We start from the raw sequence: 25,710 nt of genomic DNA, 5'->3' as shown, positions 1-25,710 counted from the left end.
GTCATGTGGCCAGCATGACTGAGCCACTTCTGGCGAACCAGAGCAGCGCACGGAAACACCGTTTACCTTCCCGCCGGAGCGGTACCTATTTATCTACTTGCACTTTGACGTGCTTTCGAACTGCTAGGTTAGCAGGAGCAGGGACCAAGCAACAGGAGCTCACGTCATCATGGGGATTCAAACCGCTGACCTTCTGATTGGCAAGTCCTAGGCTCTGTGGTTTAACCCACAGCGCCACCCGCGTCCCTTCCTAGGCAGCAGCAAAAGGAGGATCAGCATGGACAGCCATCATTTTACTCATCTCCAAAGTGTGCTTGCAGAGAATCGATTAATGGGGAGGCAGTCTGCAATTATCCACCTGTGACCACTTGCCTGTTGAACTATATCCCAGCAATGACATACAGTACCTTCTCTTCCCCAGGGCTGACGCCCAGCTTATTTCCCACAGTCTGTTTTCAAACAATTTGATCAGTGATATGGTTAATAAATGGTATTCTTATAGAAGGGTGTGTGTGTGTGTGTGTGTGTGTGTGTGTGTGTGTGTGTGTGTCCCTCCAAGCTCCAAGTTTTAGATCCGCAATAAGGGATTCTATAGGAGAAAGATTGCTAAAAGTGGCCGCACCAGCCTCCTTGTTAATAGCCGTAGCCAAGTCTGTTAAATATCTCTTCACTTGACTAAAGATGCTTCCAGAAGGTTGAACTAAGCAAGCAGGCCTGCCCCCCTCCCTCCCCAGCTGGGATGTCATCAGTTAGTGGAGCAGAATAGGCTCTCAGCTTGGACTGGGCTGGAAAGAAAGACAGAGAGGCATGGGCATAGCCAAGGGGGAGCAGCTGTCCCCCTAAATCAATAAAAATACATAAATAACTGAGGTTCTCTCCCCCCCCCAAAAAAATCCTGCCTTTGCCCATACACAGAAACTTAGCTTTCTCTCTTCTAGCTATGAAACTAATTGTTCTGCTACTCTATGTCCTGGAAGTAGTTGGCTATCCCTGGTCATGTTTATTCATATCCTCTGTTGCCTTCGTATCCTCTGTCTGCAGTGTTATTTCTCCCACCACTGTTAAATACAAGATTTGATGGATATTCAGTCCTACTTTATTAACAAGGCAAACAGGCCGGACCATGAAGATTACAGAGTGTTCGCTAGACTTGGGAATTTGCACTTTTTAATTGGAGTATCACAGCAAAAAATAAAATAAAAATCCCTCTAACACAGTGATGAGGGCAGAGGGAAACCCTTCGTCCTGATGCCTGATTTTTTTCCTTTTTTTAAAAAAAAGTTGATGGTAACGGAAAGATCGAGCGGAGAGAGGGAGGATGGAAATAATACATCATTGTGCAGCGAAGAGGAAGAACGTTCTGGAATCGCACACCATTTGCGGCAAAGGTGCCAACTTGGTGGTGTGAAAGTCTTTTCCTCTCAAGGTGAGGGGGGTGTTTTTGGTGCTTGTGCAACGGAGAAATCCTTCCCTGGCGGAAGACTGCTGTCTTGCTTTTGGTTCCCCCCAAAGAGTGTGCAATAGAAACTCCTCCCCCGGCAGAAGGAAGGGGGATTTTCTTTTGGTGCCGGGTGCTGCAAGGAAAGTCTTTCCTGTGAGTTCGAGAACAGCCCGAGAGGGCCAAACGAGAATCAGTACATGCGACAGTAAAAGCTTCCGGCTCACCCAATCTTTGTATCCACGAAAAGAAACAGAGAAAAATTAGGCCGCACAAGAGCCTGGATGAGCTGGCTGTGTACAACAGTTGTATGACGGCTTTAGAAGTTCTCAAAGGGGGGAGGAAGAACGATGTCCACAGGCTGTCCCAGTAAATCTGGATTCGAGAGATCTGTGGTTAACCCACCCATCCCCAAAGGACTGGAATAACCAGCAGTAAGTGGATGACGTCCCATCAGCAATTGGACAGGAAGAAGGAAACTACCTCAACTATTTTCTCAGCTTCAGTAGGATAGCATAGCACATTCGTAGGAATCCATAGGAGAACAAGCAGATCCATGGGAAATCAGGTCTGGTGTCATGTGCTGAAACTTCCTCCTGCAGCCAAGGAAGGTTCAGTCCACACGAGAGAGAGGGGATCTTTAGATGCGGAAGCTCTCCTCTTTGCCATCAATGTGCTTGAGTCGCAGGTACACATCGGTGCCAATCCCCTGCATAGACTGGAGGGTCAGGGAGCCACCCAGATACTCGGCATAAGCACGGGACGTCGGTAGTCCAAATCCAAACCTAGAGAGAGACAGGACAGACAGGCAGAGGAGTCCTTAGTTCCACAGCCAATTTTGAAGGGAGAGCAAGCTTCAGTTGACTGGGGGGGGGTCTGGAAGGAACACTCTGCAACACATTTATATGGTAGTTAAGTCTTAGTCTATGTAGCTTTCATTCCACAGAATGCTTCCGCCACATGATTTTTTGAAAGGGGGAGACATTTCAGGAAGAGCTGCCGCTTGAGGAAAGCTACAAAAAGGCCAGAATATCTTGTGACAATTGCGTTTTTAATAATACATCTTTTTTTGCCAGGGCCCTGCGTGATCTGCTGCTGCACTACGTGTAAAAAACACTAAATTTTGCATTTTGAGAATTTCATTATTGTTCCTCTTTTCCCCCCCTCCTTCAATTGGCAAGCTTCTAGTTCAACGATGGGGAACCCATGGCCTCCCAGATGTTCCTAGACTACAAATCCCATCATCCTTTTCTATTGGCCATGCTTGACCATGCCTGATGCGAGTTGGAGCCCAGTATCACCTTGGAAGCCCCCAGGTTCTCCAGCCCCCAAGGTGGAAAGAAGTTTGAAAGAAAACCTGGTCCAATTAGTGCCACAAGTATTTATCTATTTACTACATTTCTGTTCCATACTTCCACCCAAAGGAACCCGAAGCAGAAAGTTCTTTAGGTACTCCTTCAGTTTCTATTTTTAGTACTCATGATGTCTGCAGATTGACTGGTGTTTTCTTCCCAGATATGTATAATTCTTTTCCCCCTAAGAAAACACCCTTCGGGCAGCAGCTGCTGGAAATCCCATTTGCCCCTTCTGTCCCCCACTCCTTTGTTCTCACCCATGCATGGGTCCCGACTGGGCGCTGTTCCCCATTTCCACCATGTTCCCAAAGAGGGTGTTCATGCGGGGGTCCTGGGCGCTCGCTTCTGCTGTGGTGAAGTGGTAATCTGTCACCTTCTCAACGTGGTCATGAGGAATTCCGGCCCCTCTGTCTGAAATCCTGCCGGGAGAAAGAGGAGTGTGGCGTTAAGGAGCCACACATTAAGCTTCTCAAGATGCTTTAGTCCCTTTCACTTGTCAACGCCCATCCCTCCCCATCAAGAAGAAGATCATCTCAAGTTGTCTGCCTCAATGGGAGGACCCCCACAGATTTTCAAGGGTCCCTGGTATTTGGCTGCTGTTGCCAAGTTCCCACCAATGTGGCGGAAATGGGTGGTGGCCTAAAACCTCTAGGAAAGGGGAGAAACTGAAGAGGCTTTGCTGGCGAACCATACCGTATGATCAGGTCAATGTCATTGTTGGCAATGGTGATGATGATGTCTGGCACGTTATAAGGGGTATCCAAGTGAGACTCCATCGTGGCTCTGAAAGGAAGGGAATGGTGAGGGAGTAAGTCTGCGTCCTACCGAAGCAGGACCCCTACACCCTTTCCCACTTGTAATGAAGCTCTCCTCCATTCACAAAGTCTTGCAAACCTATCCTTGTTGCCAAAGATTTGGTAGAATATTCCCAATCAGCACACCAAATCCTGCCTTCCTTAACTTCTGCAGCCGCTGGCCACAAGCCCCTCTCCTCTCTGCAAATTCCTTCACCCAGTTAGAGTCAGGAACGTTGGTCAGAATTGAGTGTATGCTTCCAGAATTAAAGCTAAATATATTACTTTTGGTAAATGAGCCACCACAGTTGCTATAGGGCTGTGAAAATTTGTGTCCTGGGCTTTTTAGACTTGTCTACCCATGTACTAAAGGGACGCGGGTGGCACTGTGGGTTAAACCACAGAGCCTAGGACTTGCCGATCAGAAGGTCGGCGGTTCAAATCCCTGCGACGGGGTGAGCTCCTGTTGCTCAGTCCCTGCTCCTGCCAACCTAGCAGTTCGAAAGCACGTCAAAGTGCAAGTAGATAAATAGGTACTGCTTTGGTGGGAAGGTAAACAGCGTTTCCGTGCACTGCTCTGGTTCGCCAGAAGCGGCTCAGTCATGCTGGCCACATGACCCGGAAGCTGTACTCGCCAATAAAGCTCCCTCGGCCAATAAAGCGAGATGAGCGCCGCAACCCCAGAGTCGGTCACGACTGGTCCTAATGGTCAGGGGTCCCTTTATCTTTACCTACTCATGTACTATCTGAAACCAAAGGGTTGCCAGATGTGAAATATCTTGGTATTGTTTCCAGCTCTCCCACTCCACTAAATGGTCACTTTTTAAAGCCAGTGTTTGTCAACTTTGGGTCAGGGATGATGGGAGTTGTAGTCCAGCAACATCCAGGGACCAAAGGTTGAAGCCAGTAGTTTCGCCCCTCTGTGTTTATGTATTCGAACCCAACCTAACCCAGTGCCCTTCAGGCTACAACTCCCATCATCCCTGACTCACTAGCCCGGACTGATGGGAGTTGTAGCCCAACAACTTCTGGAGAACACCAAGCTTGAGTAAGGTTGATCTATTCTTTTCAAAATGAAATAAGCAACCTTTGAGATAGGAAGGGCTTTGCAGCAGATTGGCCCTATAAAAAAGGGAGTGAATCAGTGCTATGGGCTTTTATATTTCATTATTCATATAGGTATTTACATGCCACCTTATCAGAAAATCTCAGGGAGGTGGAAGGCCCAAAAAGACATTTCCCTTGCAGATTCTAGCCTGCGTCTCATCCTGGGCTACAAAGAGGAGGATAAATGGCGCACCTCATGGCATTCTTGAGCAGCTCTGGAAGGATGTAGTCAAGAGGCATCGGGATGAAAGGAAAGCGGGCAGCCACGTGGCCATTGATCCGCACCCGAGGCGCGTTCCCGTACTTGTGTTCACACAAGCGCCTGCAAGGAAATACGGAAGCAGGATTAAGTGCAGACTCCAGGAGCAAGCTGTATTTGAGCAGAGCTGCTGGCACCAAACACAGTCTCCATCCCCATTCCTGTGCCCTACACACGTTTATTTAATACAGCGGTTCTCAACCTGTGGGTCCCCAGATGTTTTTGGACTACAACTCCCATCATCCTTGAGCTCTGGCCTTGCTAGCTAGGGGTGATGGGAGTTGTAGTCCAACATCATCTGGGGACCCACAGGTTGAGGAAGGCTGATTTAATGGCATTTCCTACCTGTCCCTCCCCAGAAGGTAACAACAATATAATATAGAGTTATAAAAAGGACAAATCCATTACAGTTATAAAAACAAGTGAATTGTTTCCAAATGGAGCCGAGCATTACAATTTAAGCCAAAAAGGTGTGTCCTAAGAAACAAAAAATACCCTCAGTTTCAAAGACCAGGGTTAAGATGTGCCTCTTTGTCATACAGCAAATGCTGTACAATGAAGATGCTGGAGACACACCTCTGCGGGGAGGGAGTGGTACCCAAAAAAACCCTCAGCCCTGGGCCATAATCCCCCCAAGAACTTTTGAGGGTGGCAGAACTGCTGAGGGGCCCCCTCTGCAGATCTCAACACTCAAGAAGGTTGCGGGATAAGCCCTTAGGGCTATGCTCTACGTGAGCATAACTTGGCACTCACAAATGACCCTGGAGAGCTTCCAGGGCCCAGCTCTCTTACTGTATCTGTTTGGCCTCCATCCCAGTGAGTCCCATCTTAAATTCAGATTATTATGCAGGAGGGGAAAGGCACAAGGCCTTAGGGATCAGGGCAACTGACGTGGGATGCTGAGCTTTACCACTTATGTTTGCTTGCAACTACATCAAAGCTTCCTGCCTAGCAATCCTAACAGCTGACTATTTGTATTTCATTTACATATTTTACGTTTCAAGTGACTTTTAAAACCAATATTAAAAAATAAGGTTGTTTATGTATGCAACAGCAGCGGCCCATGTTTTGTTAGCCCAAAAATGGAAAATGAGTGCAGTCCCAACCAAAGAAGATTGGCAACTTAAGTTGACAGAATATGCACAGCTTGCAGGCTTAACATATAGAATAAGAGAAGAACAACAACATACGTTTAAAGAAGGTTGGAAAGCTTATATTGAATATATGGAAAATAATTGTGTACAGCTGAAAATGCTGGCAGCATTAAGATAAATTCGACAGCGTAAATAAGTTTTGATGGATGCAATAATGGAAAACCGATTGGTATAGTTTTTGTAAAATATGCAGGGATGTAAGATATTCAAAATGACAATGGAAAGAGAAGGGAAGTCATTGATCTCTTAAGTGTGTAAAATATATATCTGAAATTGTAAAACAGAGAATTTAATAAAAATCATATTAAAAACAGAAAACCCGTATTATTTTTTAAAAAAGATTATTACATTGCATTATTGCCACAATTAATTGGCTTTCATTAAAAAAAAAAGCAATGGAAAAAAAGTTAAACCGTCAGAAAGAAATGCAGCAGAATGAGGAAGATGAAGCCACAGAATATGACCATGAGAGGGAGCCATAGACTGCTGTACACACATAGCCAGTATGATAACAGGATGATTTGAAATAATCAACAGAACGGAGTACCTGGCAAAATCTACCCATTTCTCAATTATTTTCTTTGGAGACAAGCGAGTGCAGATGATCCCAACGAAGTCTGGCTGCAGGAAGATGAGAGAAGGAGAAGATGACATTTCAATGTAGGATCAAGACCTAGAATAACGGTTTCTAAACTTTTCCTGCATGGACCACAGGAAAACAGATGAGGGCAGACCACTTAATGATTTTCCTTCATGTTTTGAAAGCAGAAAGCCTCCAGTCCAATCTGTGCCATCTCTAGTCACTCAAAAGATGTCTTAGAAAACAGGGCCAGGGGGAAAATCTCTTACCCAAGGCCCCAAAGAGCTGTTGCGGGTTATAGGAGCAAAAACAGCATTAGATGAGGCAGTGTTATATATGGGTTGCTATAAGGCAGCTACATACGTTCACATGCACGGGAAATGCAGAGGGCACCAAATGTTAAGTATCAATTCTGGGTCTTTCCCTCTCTGGTCACGAAATCTATGTCCTTGTCTTCATGCAAGGAAAGATGATGAATGTACCTTGTCTTCATGCAAGGAAAGATGATGAATGGCCAACATCCGGATGCCAAGGCGAGAGGTGAGGGTCTTGTCCAGGAAAGAACGGATCAGCTTCTCATCCTGAGAAGGGAACAGGAAAGGCTCACCATCTGTAGAGCAGCCCTCACAAGCGGTTGTCCCATACAGGAATGTCCAAAGTCTGTTTCGGGGGCCTAATTTGGCCCACCAGTTGGTGTAATCCGGCTCCTGTGGCAGTTTATTTCCTGGGGTAAAATCCTTTAAAAAACCCTCAACAACTTCAACCCTAAAAAAATGGTGAACAATTTTGGTTGGCCCTTTGGTCGGCCCTCACGGTCCTTCACTTCATCAAATCTGGCCCTCTTTGAAAAAAGTTTGGACACCCCTGTTTCAAACCCATCCAGGACGAAGTCTGAGGGAAGGGGACATGTGAAGGGGACACACGGGTGTGTGCGTGTGTGTCATATGTCTAACCTCTTACCACATCCTCTGCTTAGTGCAAATCAACTGCAGTTTGAAGGATGACACCGAAGGGGCCAGAGTGGATTCGATTTAAATTAAATCAATTTAAATCACTAGTCAGTAAGACTTGATTTATTTTTTTTACAGGAAGGCTCATTCTTGCTGGTATAGTCTGAATATTTACAACCAGATGAAGGTTTCATTTTTGGAAGAAAATATTTTCAGAGATGTTTTCACAGTTATATAAAAAAATACTGATTTGGTTATACTATTAGAAATACATAGACAGATAATTATGAAATTATTGTGAGGTTTAATAAGTTAACTGTTTATATTTGGACAACTTTTCTGCTGTACTTCATTGGAAGGAGAGAAATAATCATTTCCTTAACAATTTATTTAACTAAAACAATAACATTATAGCATATGTATCCATGTTTGTTAACTGATGTGGTTAAACAGGTTTTTTTAAAAAAATCACACCTTAGACTGAGTTTTAGTATACATGTAAAACTTAACACAAATCCTTATTTCCTGATGAATACCCTTTGGACTATAATGTAACTTAAATAGAAAACTATCTTTAGAAAGATTTTTCCTCCAAAAGCGTTTTATTTTAAAAATCCAATTTAAACAATAAAAATCTGATTTAAAAATAAATAAATCCTGATCTTGATTTTTTTAAAAAATCATTGATTTTTATCCACCCTGGAAGGTGCTGAAGTGACAAGGACCAGGTTGGGCTGAGGATCTGCAGAAGGCCTGGGTAAACATCTCAGGAGTCTGCACTCTCCTCTTCGAAGCCCACCCTTCTCCCAGAAGCACTGCCCTGCCCAAACCCATCAACCCTACTTTTCCAAGTCTTTCTTCCTCCCAAGCATGTTTTGGGGATCTTGAGCGGCAGACAGGTTGACCCAAATGGAAAGCGGTACCTGTATGTGCTTCCGACATTCCCGTAAGCCCTCGGCCAGCAACGTCACCACGTCCTTGTGGTCGTCTAGGAGCTGCCGGACCAGTTTGCAGTACTGGGCCTCCGACTCTTGGTCCTTGATCTGTAAGCAGAGGAGAGGGAGAGTGCGCATAAAAAAAGAGACGGAACTTGGGGAGGAAGGTGAGCAGAAGCAGGCAGGAGTCAGCCATTTCATCCCACTCCCCCCGAGAACCAGCAGCCCCATATTTATCACCCTACAGAGCAGGATGGGGAACCCTGTGTCAGCCTCAGGACTGGGTAACCTTCTGGAAATAGCTGCCAGTGGTGGGTGGAGCAACAAATTAGACCAGGCATCCCCAAACTCTGCCCTCCAGAAGTTTTGGGACTACAACTCCCATCATTCTTAGTCAACAGGACCAGTGGCCAGGGATGATGGAAACTGTAGTCCCAAAACATCTGGAGGGCAGAGTTTGGGGATGCCTGGATTAGACTCTAGTAGCTGGCAATCCAGCCACACAACAGCTGAAGGTTCCTATGTGTACATCTCTCAACCCAAGGCAAGCGAGAGGCGTTATGACCATTCAAGGACAGGGCCGCCAAGGGGTGTGGCTTATGGAGAGATCAGAGGGCCACATAGAGAGACCTGGAGGGCCACATTGGTCTATGTACCTGAGATTTCCCATCCCTTCCATAATAGCACCTTGACACAACACTGCAGGCCATTTTGACAAATAAATAAAAACAGGAGCTTCCTGAGTTGAAAGCAATACCGTGCCCCTTTGTTTTTAGAAATGACATACACGAGGCCTGTTAAAGTTTGTTTGTTACCATTGCCTTTATTGTGCAAAACCAGTAAAATATATTTGGGAAAACAAGGTCAACTTCCCTGTATGCTCTTGGTTGCCATTCCTGCTGCTATTCTATTAAATGTGGCCAACTCAATAGGACTCAGGACACGTTTAGCAACTCTGCATTCAAAGACGAAGCACATGCTTACCGGGGGAAATTCGCTCAGTTTCTGGAACGCTCGGATGTAAAGCTCGTGCTGAAAGAAGAGGACAGAAGCGACTCAAGGAGGCAGGCACAGGCTATAAAACAGGTTTGACATCAAGGCCCTGAATCCCCCTGCTAGCTTCTGATAAGGGTGTGGGATCTATAAAGGTTAAAAGCCAGAGGTGCTAGGAGCCCATACTCCAGGGTGGGGTGCGATATCTTGCATTTATATGGGGCACTGGGTGGCTTCGAAAGCAAGATTAGACAAATCCATGAAGGGAAAGGCTATTCATATCTCCACTGTGGAGGCAGTATGCTTGCAGGCTTCCTATAGGCAAAGATGGGCCCTTAGACTGAACCAGCCAAGCAGTTCTTATGCTCTTTTGCTAGGTGCCCTAAGACTGATGAGGTGAAAGGAAACTCCATTTGGCTCCACCCACTGCAGAAAGGCCTAAAAGCTGCTGGGTCATCTGTGTGGAATATATGTTTATTCTCTTCTGCATTATTGCCATTTGTTTTAAACCACCTTGGTGAACAATTAATTCAAAGGCGGAGAACTAAGATGCATGCTGCGGTAAAAGGATAAAACTGGTCACAATTATGCACATTTATTTTCTATTATTTGAATGCCAGCTGTCCTGGTATCTCAAGGCCTGTCACATGGAGCAAGCTTGTTTCCTCCTGCTCCAGAGGTTGGAACCTGAACCAAATGTTTCAAGTTACAAGAAAGGAGATTCTGACTAAACATCGGGAAGAACTTTCTGATGGTAAGAGCTGTTCAATGGTGGAACGGCCTCCCTCAGGAGGTTGTGGACTCTCCGTCCCTGGGAGGTTTTCAAGCAGAGGTCCTCTATCCTGGATGCTTCAGTTGAGATTCCTGCACTGCAAGGAGTTGGATTGGATGACCCTCGGGGTCCCTGCCAAATCTGAGATTCTAAGATTCTGAGGTTTCGAAACTATCCCTCAGTTATCACTACTTCTCGGTAGTGGCGCCCGCCCTGTGGAACGCCCTCCCTTCAGATGTGAAGGAAATAAGCAGCTATCTTATCTTTAAAAGACATCTGAAGGCAGCCCTATTTAGAGAAGTTTTTAATATTTAATGCTGTATTGTTTTTAACACTCGATTGGGAGCCACCCAGAGTGGCTGGGGGAACTCAGCCAGATGGACAGGGTATAAATAAATAAATTATTATTATTATTATTATTATTATTATTATTATTGCCATGTCCTTCGGTCAGCCCCTGCCAACCTGTTGTCCTCCAGATGTTTCAGACTCCCTTCAGCCCCAGCCAGCTGTGGCAGAGGCTGTTTCAGGCGCTTTCCTGCCAGGCACCTACCACATGAAGGATGGTGGGGTTGCACCCAATAATGAAGGGAAGACTCCGAAAGCCTTTGATGCGATGAGCAATGCGGACGGGGAGTTCGTGGTGCAGGTAGCGGGCGCTTTTCTGTAACAGAGCACAAGGACATGTTAGTGGGTTGAAGTTTCCAGAAGGAGGAGAGGAGCTGGGTTCTCTCCCATGCCCTGCAATACAGACTGTATTAGAATGACGGGTAAGGCGGCTTTGCTTCGCGTGCAGAAGGTGTTGGGCTCAATCTCTGGCATCTCCAAGTAGGGCTGGGAGGGAGCCTTACCTGAAACCCTGCAGAGCTGCTGCCAATCGGTGCAGAGAATACAATACTAAGCTACATGGGCCAATGGCCTGTCTTGGTATAAGGCAGGTTCCTATGTATCTATGTTCTATCTCACTCTGCTTAAGGATAGGGCCGGCCCTGTTCTTTTGGGCTCTTCAGGCCACCAGAGCGCCACAAACTGACCAATGTGGTTATGTGCAGCCAGGCAGGCTCAAAGAAACTGTTTCATGCAGTGGTCTTCATTTCAGGCAGCTTTACATTAGCTGAGCAGCTTCAGGTGGTTTGGGCCCAATTAAGTCTACAATGAAGGAACCCTCATTCCTCCAAAATGGAGTGTGCAGAGCTTACAAGCCATTCCCCCCCTAAAGGCATTCAGGGAGACAACAGCTACTGAGTTATGGTGTTGCTGCAGCTACAGGTTTCCATCTCCTGGAGAAGTGGGGGGAGAGATCCTGCTCTGAGCCAAAACTGGCTCTGGAGATATTGTGGGCTTCCTAGTTGCTTGGGCTGAAGCAAAAAACGAACGCAAAGCAGACCTAGAAAGAAGCCTCCTGTCCCCAGAGAAGCAATGGGGAAACAGGGATTCCTCTACCAATGGGCATAGTGGGATTCCTTGTTATGTCCACTACAAAACTAACATCCTGCCCATAGAAAGTGAGTCTAGAAGACAGGACTTTGCAGAGCTGAAAATGAGAAGGGGATGATGCAGTGCTAAGGCCTAAGCAATTAAGAGTAGTGAAGGGAAAGAATGGGGCTGGTATCCAGGAGTCCCAAATTCAACCTGCAGCTCTGATGATTTGAGGACAGACGTTAATCTCACACCTACCAGCAGGTGGCTCCCATCTTGGGACCGTCCAGAATACAACATGGTGGTCGGCGTCAACCTCACAGAGGGCTGGGAAGAGAGAAGCGGAAACAAGTGTTCAAAAAGGCTCCAGAGAGCCCCCGTGAGGTCAGGCAGAACAGCGCAAGCATTGAGCATTGCCAGCCACAAAAATACCTTCTATCATTACTTAATGCCTTCCTCTTCTGTGGTACGAAGGGCAGTTCCCCCCCCGCCCCCCGAGCTCATGGCTTCTTAAGGATGCCCTCTCCACACACCAGAGATGGGCAACTTTTGGCCCTCCAGATGTCATTGAACTACAACTCCCATCAGGCCCAGGAAGCCAACAGCCAGGAATGATGGAAGCCATAGTTCAGCAACATCTAGAAGACCGGAGGTTCCCCACATATCCCATACACTCTCACTTGAACAGAGAGCACTAGAAATGGGACCCATCTTACTTCCTGCTGAGAAAAACAACTGACTCTGGTTGCAATGGCTAACCTTCCAATTTTCTATAATTCCCTCTTGCCCTCGCAGACCAACCATAAACACTGTTTATCACTGGGGAGCAGGATTCCCAGTATTCATTCATTCTTTTATAAGGTTTCTTACCAGCTCTTCACCACGTGACCCCAGGGCGATACAATCAGACAATTAAGAACAAATGCAGCCTTTCAGATATTTGGGTCTTAAGTCGCTAGGCTTCAGTTCCCTGTACGGCTCACTGCCACCATTTCCATGGCAGCCAGGAGTAAAATAAAAAGGACCTGCTTCATAAGCAAATATGTGGAACTGGTTTTCTTATTAACAGAAACTGCTTTGTTATCGAGCAAACGGTGGTTCCTATCTCTGGCACTGCACATGCAACTTTCAGGAGCTGCGAGGATGTATAAGTGCAGCACTCTGCCAGCGCAGAGCTGCAACGAGGGGGGAAAGCTGCACCCGTTGCATTTCTGCCTGGCAGAAAAGCATGGAAGCCCAAGGTGGGGGGAAGGAAGGAAATTAACACTGGCAAGTGGTTCCTCCAGACGTGTGAGGACACCTCTTTTCCCACCCCACACCTAAAACTGTAGTCTTATGCAAGTAACTTCATAAATAAGTTTGTCTAAACCTAAGCAGGCGATGTGTTACTGCGAGGAGACATATCAGGAACTTCTCTTGCCAGGCCTCTGTATAATGGCAGGCAGGTAGTTTATTTAATTAACCAGCATTCTCCCCAGGGCCGGCTCCAGACGGCCGGGAAAAGATTAGGCCTCTCTTCTCCCCAAGGCCCATACTGTGGACTGCCTCTCCAGAGCCGTTGCCAAGTTGTTAGGGGAAGTCATTAAACAGTAGCGATTAGCAAAACGGGGCCCAAAGGCTGAGGGATCATACTGCTCAAAACAATAGCTGGAGGGATTTCAGAGGGGGAAAATGAACACAGAGAACTCTCTGCTACACGCACAAACCCATCCCTCACGTCTCATCTTGCCCCATGAGCACTAAAACAGCACTAGCCATGCCAAAACCAACAGCCTTCTCAGGCTGCTGAAGGCCATCTGTTTTTCCACTAGGCCAGAAACCAGCACCAAAGGAATGCAATCCACCTGCTCAAACCTGTCCTTCATATAACACTCCTTTCTTGAGGAGGACTTCTGCTGCCAAGGAGCACAAGCGTGGAAAAGCCTAGACCTGCTCCTGGCTCCCAGCCTACACTTTCAGGAAGGCGAGGCAAAACCTGCCCTCAGAGAGGCGGCGGCTGAGGAAATGGGAGCATCGGCCACCTCTGCTGTGCGCACAGCATGTTCAGCGGCCATGTTTGCGCTCACCTTCTCGGCCGCGATGTCAATGGCCGACTGGTTGTAGAAGGAGGTAACGGTCTTGGATCGCTCGCGGGCCAGTTCGTGGTGCTGATCAATGGCTGAAGAGGACCGGTACCGCAAGACCGAGGGGAAGGAGGGGAGAGCACAGGGAGCCCGGCCCCCTGCTCCCCCCAGCTCCAGCATCAGCAATGTCTTCCACATCATTCTCTCTTCCGTAGGTACCTGGAGGCGGAAAGACAGACAAGGCAGTGCTAGGGGATTAGCGAGGCAGAAAACTTTTCCAGCGTTTTATTTTCCAGCGGTCCCGCCCCCCCCCCCTTTCGCAAGTTCATTAGTAACGGTGAACAGATGAACAGATGCCAAATATCTAATGCAGTATGAGGCAACCGTGGCAATTTCCTGGCTTGTTTGGTTTTTAAGGTTCATTTACTAAATACAGATAAAACAAACATACTAAAATAGATCACCCATGAGGCCAGGGATGGGGAACCTGTGGCCTGCCAGCTGTTGTGTACCTTGCAATCTCTCCCCCTCTCCAGTATGTGTGTGTACACACACGTTTGAAGACAGCTTTACTCTGTGCAAAGGAGAGAGGGAGGCAGACACAGAGACAGAAAGTCTCCGAATGCATTTCCACTCCAGTTGTGAACTTTGAGACATCTGGCTGAGGTTAGAATTGTTAAGTTCAATAGTGCACTGATCTGATCCAGGTCAATTCTCAGATTTCTTTTTTTTAAAAAAAAATTCATTTGGTTTTTCAGATTAAAGTTTTACAATCACATATCCAACATACAACATAAAAACAAGATTCCAAAGAACCTCCTGGACTCCCCTCCTCCCCTTTGTGGCTCCTATTGCTAATCATTTCCTCCTCCATCTTTTCTGATAATCCAAATCTTTTACATCTCCATTATGTCCAAGAATTCACCATTGAACTACAAGTTTTATTCCAATCCTACTAACAATTTTAGCTGTTTACAATGGTTTTTAAAATATAAATTTCTCCCATTCCTTATTAAAATTTTGGTCTTTCTGATTTCTGATTCTTCCAGTCATTTTAGCCATTTTGGCATAATCCATCAACTTAAATCTGCCATTCTTCTCTGGTAGGGACTTTATCTTCTTTCCATCTCTGGGAAGTGAATTGCCCAGAGATGCAATTCTCAGATTCCTATGGCATCTCCCACTCACCACACCCTGATGGCTTCTATTTCCTGAAATGTTTAGCTACTAGCCATGCTGGTTATACAGTCGAACCTTGGAAGTCGAATGGAATCTGTTCCGGAAGTCTGTTCAACTTCCAAATCGCGGCTTCTAATTGGCTGCAGGAATATCCTGCAGCCAATCGGAAGCCGTGGAAGCCCTGTCAGACATTCTGCTTCCAAAAGAACATTCGGAAACCAGGAACAGTCACTTCCGGGTTCCGAATGTTTGGGAGCCAAAACGTCCGAGTTCCAGGGCGTTCGACAACCAAGGTACGACTGTACTCCATAGTCGGATGCAGCATGCTTCTGAATACCAGTGGCTGGAACCCACAAGAGGGAAGAATGCTCTTGTGAGCTTGGTTTCTGCCCGCTGGTCTCCCATTAGGCACCACTGTGAGAACAGGATGCCTGTCTAGATGGGCCTTTGGCCTGATCCAGTAAAGGTAAAGGTACCCGTTCCCGTACGGGCCAGTCGTGTCCGACTCTAGGGTTGTGCGCCCATCTCACTTAAGAGGCCGGGGGCCAGCGCTGTCCGGAGACACTTCCGGGTCACGTGGGCAGCGTGACGAAGCTGCTCTGGCGAGCCAGCACCAGTGCAGCACATGGAAACGCCGTTTACCATCCCGCTATAAGTGTTTATCTACTTGCACTTAGGGGTGCTTTCGAACTGCTAGGTGGGCAGGAGCTGGGACCGAAAGACGGGAGCTCACCCCGCCGCGGGGATTCAAACCACCGACCATGCGATCGGCAAGTCCTAGGCACTCAGTTTTTACCCACAGCGCCACCCGCGTCCCCCTGATCCAGTAGGCCTGATCCAGAAGGCTCTCCTTATGACCATAGAGGCAGCCAAGAGTCTGCCTTGCATGGCAAGCTTTGGCTGCCATCCAGTGCAGCAAAGAGGGGTAGAAAGAAAGATCTATAAATAAGCAGGCATAAGTCAGAAAGATCTATAAATGAGTCGGCATAAATCTGACTCATTGGACTTCATCCACTGGGAAGCTGCCCTGAAAACACCCCACCAAAGTGAACAGGGGCACAGCAAGTTTGCCTCATCCTCTTCTGAAACCCTAAAAATGTGGGCCCAACTTTCCAGTCAAGGGCACTAGATTATGAGCAGCTTCTGGGGTGCTGCAGGAGGGTAAGAAGCAAACAAGAAAGATGTGCTGTATTTATGGTTTCTACAGTGAGGCAGTTAGAGAAGAAAGTCATAGTGTATATAATAAACAGGGTAGGAAATTAAGGCAGCCCGATAGTCAAGGGCATACTAATCCTGGGTTTATGCCGCCAGAACCAATATTAGTTTGCTCCTTGAATGATACGCATACACACACCGCCCTTCCCTCACCTTAGCAATAATACTTACTCCTAAAATAAGGTTACCAGATTTTTTCAATGAATCTGGGGGCACTTTTCAACTTCAGTCGAATTCAGCGGATTTTGTCAGGGGACTGATTTGTAAATCTGGGGACTGTCCCTGGGAAATGGGGATGTCTGGTAACCTTATCCTAAGATTACAAGTTACAGGGATGTTTCCCCCAGATTTGGGCACTTCTATCTCTCATGCATGCCCAATGGGGGGAAGACACAGGCCTAGTCCACAACTTGGCTTCATTACCAAACACTTGACTGGCTGGACTTAACTTGGCTGCACTGAAAACAGCATTTATCACTACCCTAAGGAGTCTCAAAAGCGGCTAACATTCTCCTTTTCCTTCCTCCCCCACAACAAAACTCTGTGAGGTGAGTGGGGCTGAGAGACTTCAGAGAAGTGTGACTGGCCCAAGGTCACCCAGCAGCTGCATGTGGAAGAGCGGAGACATGAACCCGGTTCCCCAGATTACGAGACTACCACTTCTAGCCACTACACCACACTGGCTCTCTAGGAGGCACTAGGAGACGTGTGGGGGAACCTCCCTAAAGCTGTTGATAAACTACAACTCCCATCAGCCATGCCTCTGTAGTTCAGCAACATCTGGAAGGCCTACTCTAACTTTTAACAGCTCCCATTCGCATATGCAAGTTGCTGAGGGGGTGAACGCAAAGTGTGTGAAGTCACCAAAATGGGATTCTAGCTCATTTTAAAGATCTAATGTGTGTCGTTCACACACACACCCACACCCATCTTTCAAGATGAGGGAAGGAAAATAGGTGGGGAGGTTGTTAGGACTGACAGAGATATCTGAAGAAGTGTGCACACACACAAAAGCTTATACCAAGAACAAACTTAGTTGGTCTTTAAGGTGCTACTGGACTATATATATATATATCGACTGTGTCAGACCAACACGGCTACCTACCTGAATCTAGACACCCACCCACACCCACAGTGTCCTCCCAGCTCCGACAACTCCAGATGGATTTCAAATGTGGAAGTGTGCAAGAAGAGGCTCGTCTTTCTCTCGCCAAGAGGCGGTTTTCCCTTTCGTCCAATCATCTGACAGCTAAGAGCCCCATGGAATGCCGGAACATTCTGAGAAGCCTTCCAATTATGAGGCCACGTGCTCCAAGCATGCCACAAATGCCATGTCTGCCACAGCCTGCCTGTCGTCATCCAAACACTGAATCAGCACCGTCTCTCCCAGGGTGACAGACAGACATATTTCTCTGCCCTCCCCCTGTTCACTTAACGCCACGGAGTCCAATATCCCTGGGTTCACAGCTTGTTTTTTTAAACTCAAGGCTTAAAGGTTAGCTTCTTAGATACAGGAAATAATATCCCATTAAAACACCAAAGAAAACCTGGAGGAGATCCCACAGAGACCCTACTTACCTCAAGTAAACTTGGTTATCTTATGCCAGCTTCCTTGTTCTACAGGGGCAGATAGCTCCGTTTCCATCTGGGAGGGATAGAAGCAGCAGAGAGATCCAGTTATCATAAAGACAGTGGATTGCAGAAGAGAAGCTTTTGAGTCGTTTACTGTTGGGATAGCAAACTGATTCACATGGGTGTTTTTTTAATACACAGGATTGCTTCTGGTAGTTGATCCTGACGAGAACCAACCACAGTAATAACCATAAAAATGAGACCTTGCAAAGGCCTACAGTGGGAATGGAGAGGTATTTCGGTCCAATTCCATTGTGAACCACTACTGCATTCCAGGTGGAAAAGTGGGTGGAGGAGCAATGGATGCCTTTCTACCATATGCTACAATTCGACCAGACAAAACTCTCATGTACACACACTTGCAGCGGGGTTGGTAAGGAGTGTGCCTTAGGGAAAGGGGTGTGCATGTGAAGAGGTGTCTGATAAGAGATGCCTAAACTCCCTATGCCTGACCTAGTGCACCACTGCAAATTAACCTCCAGCTTTGCCAATCTAAACACATTTCTCTCTACACAGGTCCCCGGGAGCAGAATTAATTTGACTAGTGATGGAGGTAGAACCAAGCAGCTGAAATACGTTGCATTTAATAATAAATAATAAATAATAATAATAATAATGGGGTGGGGGAGGAACAGCCATTATGGCTTCTTTGATACAACCTGAAATCTGTTGTTTTGGCTATTCTTAACTTGCTCAATTGATTAGTTACTTGCTACAAAGGAATCTCTAAGCAACTTGGAAAATTTTAAGCATAGCATAAACATCAGAAAGTGAACAATATAGTGCAGCAGAAGCCATACAGTAACAACCCATAGAACAGACCCAGTAAACTGGTGGCAAACACTTATCATCACCAACAAATTCATTAGCACCTAACAGAGGCTATTTAGCACCTAGCAGAGGCTCATCTCATCAAATCTGCACAGTTCCTCTTGCACTTCACCCTAGGACTTAACAGATTCTGGGCTTCCAATTAGCATCTATCCTGAAAGAAACATCTAGAAAACTTGCTCACTGCTTTGTGACATTTTAGCTGGTCCTTCCTTTTTTTCACCTGATTATAGCTTCTGATTTAATTTTCCTACTAATGGACCAACGAAAATGCCTACAAGTTTTGTGTGATGTCAGGATTGTCACAGGAAAAGCTACGCGGTTGACCCAGACCTGGAAAGAGTAAGTGAAAGATGGCAGGAGCAAGGAATCCATGGCATCCTTCTTCTGGATTTATTTACTTCCTTCATCCTTTGCCAACCTGGTGCTCTCCAACTGTTTTGGACTACAACTCCCATCAGCCCTGGCTGGGGCTGATGGGAGTTGTAGTCCAAAGCAGCAGGATTGCACGAGGTTGACAGAGACGGAAGGGAATATACTTACGATATTTAAATCAGCTTCTCAGTAACTCTGTTATTTAGTCACTCAAAACATAAACATGTTTTAAAACACAAGCCATAAAACAGTAATAACACTCCATATAAAAATGAATCGGCATAGAGGGACCTGAAACTAGTTCACGGCACAAGTATAAATATAAAAGTGGTGGCTAAAAAATTTAAAGATTCTTTTAAGGCCACAGATTTAAAAGGACAAAATGACTACAGAGGTGGTGTCATGCAAGCCTCTCTGGGCCTCACTCCCTACTTCCTCAGGGAAGCTCTGAATTTTCGCTTCCAGCTCCCTCACTGTGTAACCACTAGCCTGTGCTACCCAGACATCCAGACGTTATTTGTTACTACATTTCAAGCCTGCATTTTCTCCAATCAGTTCAAGGAACCAAACATGCTTCTCCCCCTCCCCATTTTATCCTCACAACAACCCTCTGAGGGGGGTCAGGCTGACAGACTGCAGCTGGCCCAAGGTCACCCTGGTGAGTTTCATGGCTGAGTGGGAACTTGAACCCTGGTCTCCCAGGCCCTAACCTAGTCCAACACTCTAACCATTACACCACACTGACACGGCATTAGTTCTCCCTGATCCGACCACTAGATACACCTCCATGAGCTACTACAAAATAATGCCTTCTGTGCCCATTTAGCGCAGGCCATGCCAGTATGATTTATTGCTCTTGAGAAATATGCCAGGAAAAATGCAGACAAAAGGTTGTGGAGTTGCACTTCCATCAAACTGGGGTGGGGTGATGAATAATATATAATACATAAAATCAAGCAGGAAAACAAGGTTGGAAGGTAGGCAGGGGAGAAGGCAACATTGCTGAACAGTCCTGCCCCAACCCAGGCTGATCTCTCAGATGTCCTCAACCTGGATCTAAGCCTTCAAGCGAGTGTGGGGGCTCCTCCATACAAACAAACTCCCTGCACATAGAAAGCTAGCATGACAGGGTTGCAGCCTCCTCTTCTGCCTGATACCCTTTAATGCTCAGGGATTTTTTATTTGCAGGGAAAACAACAGAAAGACGGGGTGGGGTGGGGTGGGGTAACCAAGGACCACATGCAGCCTGCGGTGGAAATACCGCAGAGGGGAGGTGTTGTGGCATCCACTTTTTCCAAGGCCACAGGTTCAAATCCCCAGCATCTCCAGACAAGAGCTGGGGGCAGCTCCCCTGTTGGAAAACCGCTGGCAGACAGTGCAGGCAGAGTTGAGCCAGGTGGATAAAGGGCTGTTTTTGCTGGTGGCAAAGAGGAAGGGAAAGGGGTTGGCAGAAAGAGAGAGAGAAGGCTGCATAAGCCGGCTTGGAAGCAGCGGCCCAAGGAATCGGGCCACAAGATGCCAGGACTCCTGGGTTCTCTGGGGCTTCAAACAAGAGGGGCTGGGACCCCCGGGACACCTGGGTTCCATTTGTAGCTCCGGGAAGCCGGGCAAGGAGGCCTTGCGGGCTCCAGGAAGCATAAGCCTGGACGCATTCCCGGGGGAGGGGAGGAAGGAGCACCGGGGGGGGGGGGCGGGTCTCCGGAACACAAGCACCCACCTCCTGCTCAAGCAGCTCGGGGTCCTTTTCCATATGGCGCTCCCCGGATCCCACGGGCGATGCAACGCCACAAAGAAGAAGAAAAAGACGAGGAGGAGCAAAAGGAGGAGGAGGAGGAGGAGGAGGAGAAGCAGCCGCTGCCCTCTTTTAATCCGGGCCAAGCGTACACGCGCACAGCAGCCCGGCTGGCCCCGCCCTCCGGCTCCGACCTCATTTCACCCCAAGCAGCTGAAAGATGCAGAGGCGGGGGGGAGGAAACGGAGCAGCGCCGCGCAAACAAGAGAGATGCCAGAGATCTTGCAGGTTCTGGAACGCGCAGACAACTTCAAGAACGCCCCGAGATCGCGACGCGCGGATCTCACCGCGCGCCGCGCTCATGCACGCATGCATGCATGCACACCGCGAAGTCTGTCTACAAACTGGGTAGCCAATCAACAGTCGAGATTTTGCTCGGAAAAGAAAGCGGGGGGGGGGGAGGAAGCGCACGCGCGCGTTATAAAGGAAGCTGCCTCCCTCTCGACGTTTCACTTTGAATTAACTTGTCACCGTGAGCTGTCGAAATAGAAGGAACAACTCCATGGCCACTAGTGCTCCCTGGAACAGAGGAGAGCTGGACACCAGGTTCCCCCACAAACCTGTTTTCAAGTGTTCAGGTAATATGCAATACTGTATCCTAATATTCAGATTTATTATTCGTCTACCAACAAGAACTCCAGGAAGGCAACTAACTCTACCCAGTAAGAGACTTAAAGAGACTTTTCTGGAAGCATTATATTGACAACTAAAGCTGTCGCTAATTGTCACTAAATGCTTGTTACTGAAGTCACAGTGTGGGGGCCCTTGAGGCTGCTAGCTATGAATTACTGGTTCAAATCTCAGTTTAAACAAGAAGCCTAAACTACCCCATCTCCGTCTATCCAAGAATAATCTACTTCACCAACCAGTTGCGAGGAATACCAATATAGATTTTCCAAGCATTATGCAGAAAAAGGTGGCATATAAATGTCAATTATCATGATGAACACTATAAAAGGACCATGAATTTCAAATATCATGTTCAGAGTACATTTCGGATACCCACATGGCTCTCACTCTTTTTCTTGCTTATGAACTTCTCACTGCAAAAGCACCAAGTTAGATGGGCCTGGATCTGATTTCATTTCCAGCCCCCACCCCAACTTCCATGAAGTCCCCCTACATAGGGCACCTTCAGCTGAGCAGCTACCCCTGATTTTCAAAATCTGCTTCTGGCCACCTTGCTATACCAGCCAGTTATTTAAAAGAAAAAGTTAACAGGCTACTCTTTACTAACAGATTAAGGTGAGCTATTTACATGCTAGTCATTATTTAACTAGTGATTACTTTCACTCACGCAGAATGTTTTAAAACAAATCTGTCTTTCATCTTCACAGCTCTATTATTCTAACTGCCATAAGCTGAGACCAAGATATACTATCTCTCCAAGACTCAAGGGGGGGGGGGGAGGGGATCTGGCCCCAGATCCATTAGACCTTTGTTGAAAACTCAGGCATCTATCAGTGGCTTTCAAAGCTTCTGTTTCCTGGGGACTTATTTCCACTTGTCTGTCAAAGAACTTCTGTGTGTCTACTATAGGACCTCCATGTACTGTGGAGGATTCCAGAGGGGACAACATTCTGAAACACAAACGCAAGGCCTGTTAGGCCTCATTGCCGTCCCTCAGGAGTTGAGAGCATGCCCAGAATTGTCATGTAGCTGCACATTTTAGGTCGTCTGTCCTAGGCAAAGTGTCTTTGAGGGGAATCCATGCGTCTTTACCAACCGTCTCTTTTAAAAAAATAAATAAATTATAATTTTCATTTATATACATTACATACAATTATTTAACCAAGTTTTATCATTTTCAGATTTGACTCCCTCCCCCCTCTTTCTGCAGTTCCTTACATTTATTTTCGTCCTTTCCTGCATACTCCAAATTTCCTTAATTTTTAATTGTCTATTCTCATATATATCTCATATATATATTTAAAGCAGCAGGTTTTTACAATAATCCTGATAGTGTCTTGATCTGTTTACAGTTTGTTTGTAAATACTCAATAAGCCACTTCCATTCCTTACTAAAAAGTTTGTTGTCTTGATTTCTTATTCTTCCAGTAAGTTTCACCATTTCTGCATACTCCATTAGTTTCTGTCAGGGGCTCCAATCTTATTTTGTCAGGACCTCTTCATTCTTCCACTTTTGGCAAATAACATTCTTGCAACTGTACTTGCATGCATAAAGAAGTTTCTACATTATTTGGGTAGTTCTAATCCTTTTTATATTAATCTATTTGACTCTTTTTGAATTGCAAGACCATACTGTCACCCAGCAGTTTTTTTTGCTTTTGCATACTTTGATTTTACTTGGAAAAATTCATCCACTGCTGCACTGACCTCATCTTCTCTTTACCAACTGTCTCACTGAGGAATCCCAGATAAGTAAACCCCAGGGTTCTCCAAGACACAGACTAAAAACTCACTGAATTAATTCAGTGGCTCTTCAACTACTTTGACTGCCAATCCTAACAACTTTAAAGCAATGCACCAGACTCCTTCCTTGTTCATTCAAAATATTTATCTCCCGCCTTTCTGTCAGAAAAAGGAGGCATTTGAGGCAGCTTACAAAATGCCTTTGTTTTAGAAACATACTCTCTCAAACTACCAGACTTTCCAAATGGATCTGAAGTACTTAGGTGCTCTAAGCTCTTTATATATTATCTAGATTTATCTCTCACCTCTCAGCATAATATTTTATACCATGGGAACATGGAACATGGTACGTTATAGAACATAAGCTAAAGAGAGAGAGAAGTTCTCTGCCTTTGCAAAGAAAAGTGACGCAGGGGGTAGATCCTTCCTGAATATTGACTTTCCACCGCACCTCATTTTTATACCTTTTTTGAGCATTCATTTGTAGGAGCTGCTGCCTCGTGCCAAGAGTTTTAGAACAATTATCCCTCCCTTGCCAAGTCCAGTGTTTACATTCCCAGGTCTCAGCAGGCTAAGGGGAAAGGAGCAACATAGAACGTCTTGGATGCCAGCCTCAGCCTATCGCAATGCCCTAGGTCTTGATTTCAATGGCAAAGAACGAAGGAACAGAGCCAGCCCATGACAGCAGCTGCAGACTTTTCTCCCTGGAGTCCCCTTGCTTTAACCTACTGGACTCAGGGCTGGGAGTCAGTGACTTCAATTCTCTAGGCTCCAATCCAACGCAGATCCCAGATCCCTGTCATTAGGAGAACTGTTTATAGCACCACCACCGAGCATGGTGCTTTATGGAGCAAGCCAATCAGCAGCAGCAACAAAGTGCCCCAATGAGCTTACAATCTGAATGCTCGCAGTAACAGAGGTGGTTGCTGCAGCATGGGGTTTGGGATAAGAAAACCAGGGAATGGGAGAAAGAGGGGTGTAAAATAAATAAATAACAGAGGGCACCGGAGGTGAATGGATCACAGGAAAATAATCCTGGCACTTTGGCCCCATAAATTTCCCACCCACTCCAGGGGATCAGACACACTGGGGGACCAGGAGTCGTTAACCCAAAGATCTACCCAGGGGTCCTCCCCATAGATTATGGGAGTTTAAACGCTCATCATCCCTTGCTCGAATCTGGCCCGCCCCATAATCAAAGAAGCACGCTCTACCCTCCTGACTGAGGAGGACCCGGGATCCCCAACCCCACCTGTCTCCTCTAAAACCTCCTGCTGTCTTCCCTTCCGGAGATCCAAGGAATCCTGGCTCCCCAAAGCCACCTCCATTTACCAGCCCACCAGGCTCCTCCCTATGCTGAGAAGGGAACCCAATGACAATCGCGGCTCCCTCCCAGTCGTCTCCCTCCTAACCCGCTTCTTCCTTGCTAGAAACCCAGCAGTTTTGCATCCTGTTCTCCACCCTCGGGGTAGAGGCTGTAACGCACGAGCCTCCGCCCCGCCCCCCGGCAGCGTTCACAATGGTACTTTCCGCAGAGGATCCCTTACCGCCAATTCCAAACACCGCAGCAGCTCCCGCACTTGGGGACCGGACTGAACCAGCTGTCTCTTTCTCGTTAGGGGTGGGTGGCTGGGTGCGGGGAAGGGGACTGACGACAAGGCAGTCTCTGACGGAGGAAGGGAGCAGTGCAGCATGGGAAATGTAGTCTCGTCTACTCTCTCTGCATGCCTGCAGTGCTCTGACGAAACTACGATACCCAGAAACCCCTGTGCGATAAGGCAGAATTATGGTGGGGAAAATTTTTTGCTTAAGTTAGTGCCTCATGGGAAATGCAGTCCGTCAATGAGGCAAAACAGGGAACAAGGCAAGCTGAAAACAATTCCTGCTAAAAGAGGGGAGGGCGTAAGGCGGACGTTTTCAGCACTTTTTGGGGACACGGGTTAACTGCTGCGTTTAAAGAGGAGCACCTTTCAAACCAACCAATGTTATTATGGTGTAAGCTTCATTATGCAGTCATGGCAGCATGGTGTAGTGGTTAGAAACGTTGGACAAGGGCCTGGGAGACCAGGGTTTAAATCCTCATTCAGTCATGATGCTCACTGGGTTACCTTGGGCTCGCTGTCTCTCAGCCTAACCTGCCTCACAGGGTTGTTGTGGGGTAAAATGGGTCTGGAGGGAGCCATGTATATGCCAGCTTCTTGGAGGAAAGGTGGAATATCAGTAATAAATAATAGTGCAAGGGTTTGAGTGTGCTTATGTATCAGATGTGTGCATCGGAAAACTGGTCCCCCACTACGAAGTGCACATCTGAAGCCCCTGACAAGAATCAAATTCAAACCAGAGTATTTGTACAAGAGAAGACGTGTCAAATAATTTAAATTTTGGCGCAGTATTTTGGCTGACACGCATCTTATTTCACAAATGAGATGCCGTCCCTTTTTAAAAATAACAACACACAATTAAGCCTGATCTATGCAGAATTCCTATACCACTT

At 46.7% G+C, this 25,710-nt stretch overlaps 1 protein-coding gene across 3 annotated transcripts; it reads right to left on the bottom strand.

Annotated features, from left to right (window-relative positions):
* Positions 1-1,150: 1,150 nt before the first annotated feature.
* Positions 1,151-24,895, bottom strand: BCKDK (branched chain keto acid dehydrogenase kinase). Of its 3 annotated transcripts, none has more exons than XM_081835270.1 (13): positions 24,764-24,895; positions 17,792-17,858; positions 13,823-14,038; positions 12,015-12,083; positions 10,891-11,001; positions 9,557-9,604; positions 8,561-8,680; positions 7,170-7,268; positions 6,655-6,728; positions 4,888-5,016; positions 3,487-3,576; positions 3,051-3,212; positions 1,151-2,223 (listed from the first exon to the last, which is right to left on the bottom strand). In XM_081835270.1, the coding sequence occupies exons 3-13, from the start codon at positions 14,018-14,020 to the stop codon at positions 2,079-2,081; spliced, it is 1,245 nt and encodes a 414-aa protein (XP_081691396.1). In that variant the 5' UTR covers positions 14,021-14,038; positions 17,792-17,858; positions 24,764-24,895; the 3' UTR covers positions 1,151-2,078. The 3 variants fall into 3 exon arrangements, with proteins under 3 accessions (XP_081691396.1, XP_081691398.1, XP_081691397.1); XM_081835272.1 differs by lacking the exon at positions 24,764-24,895 and adding an exon at positions 24,469-24,551; XM_081835271.1 differs by lacking the exon at positions 24,764-24,895 and adding an exon at positions 20,769-20,963.
* Positions 24,896-25,710: the final 815 nt, after the last annotated feature.

The sequence above is a fragment of the Podarcis erhardii genome (genome assembly GCF_964252035.2).
Source record: "Podarcis erhardii genome assembly, chromosome: 13".
Classification (NCBI taxonomy): Eukaryota; Metazoa; Chordata; class Lepidosauria; order Squamata; family Lacertidae; genus Podarcis; species Podarcis erhardii.
Note: the sequence above shows the minus strand (reverse complement) of the source record. Positions and strands in the feature narration are given on the sequence as shown.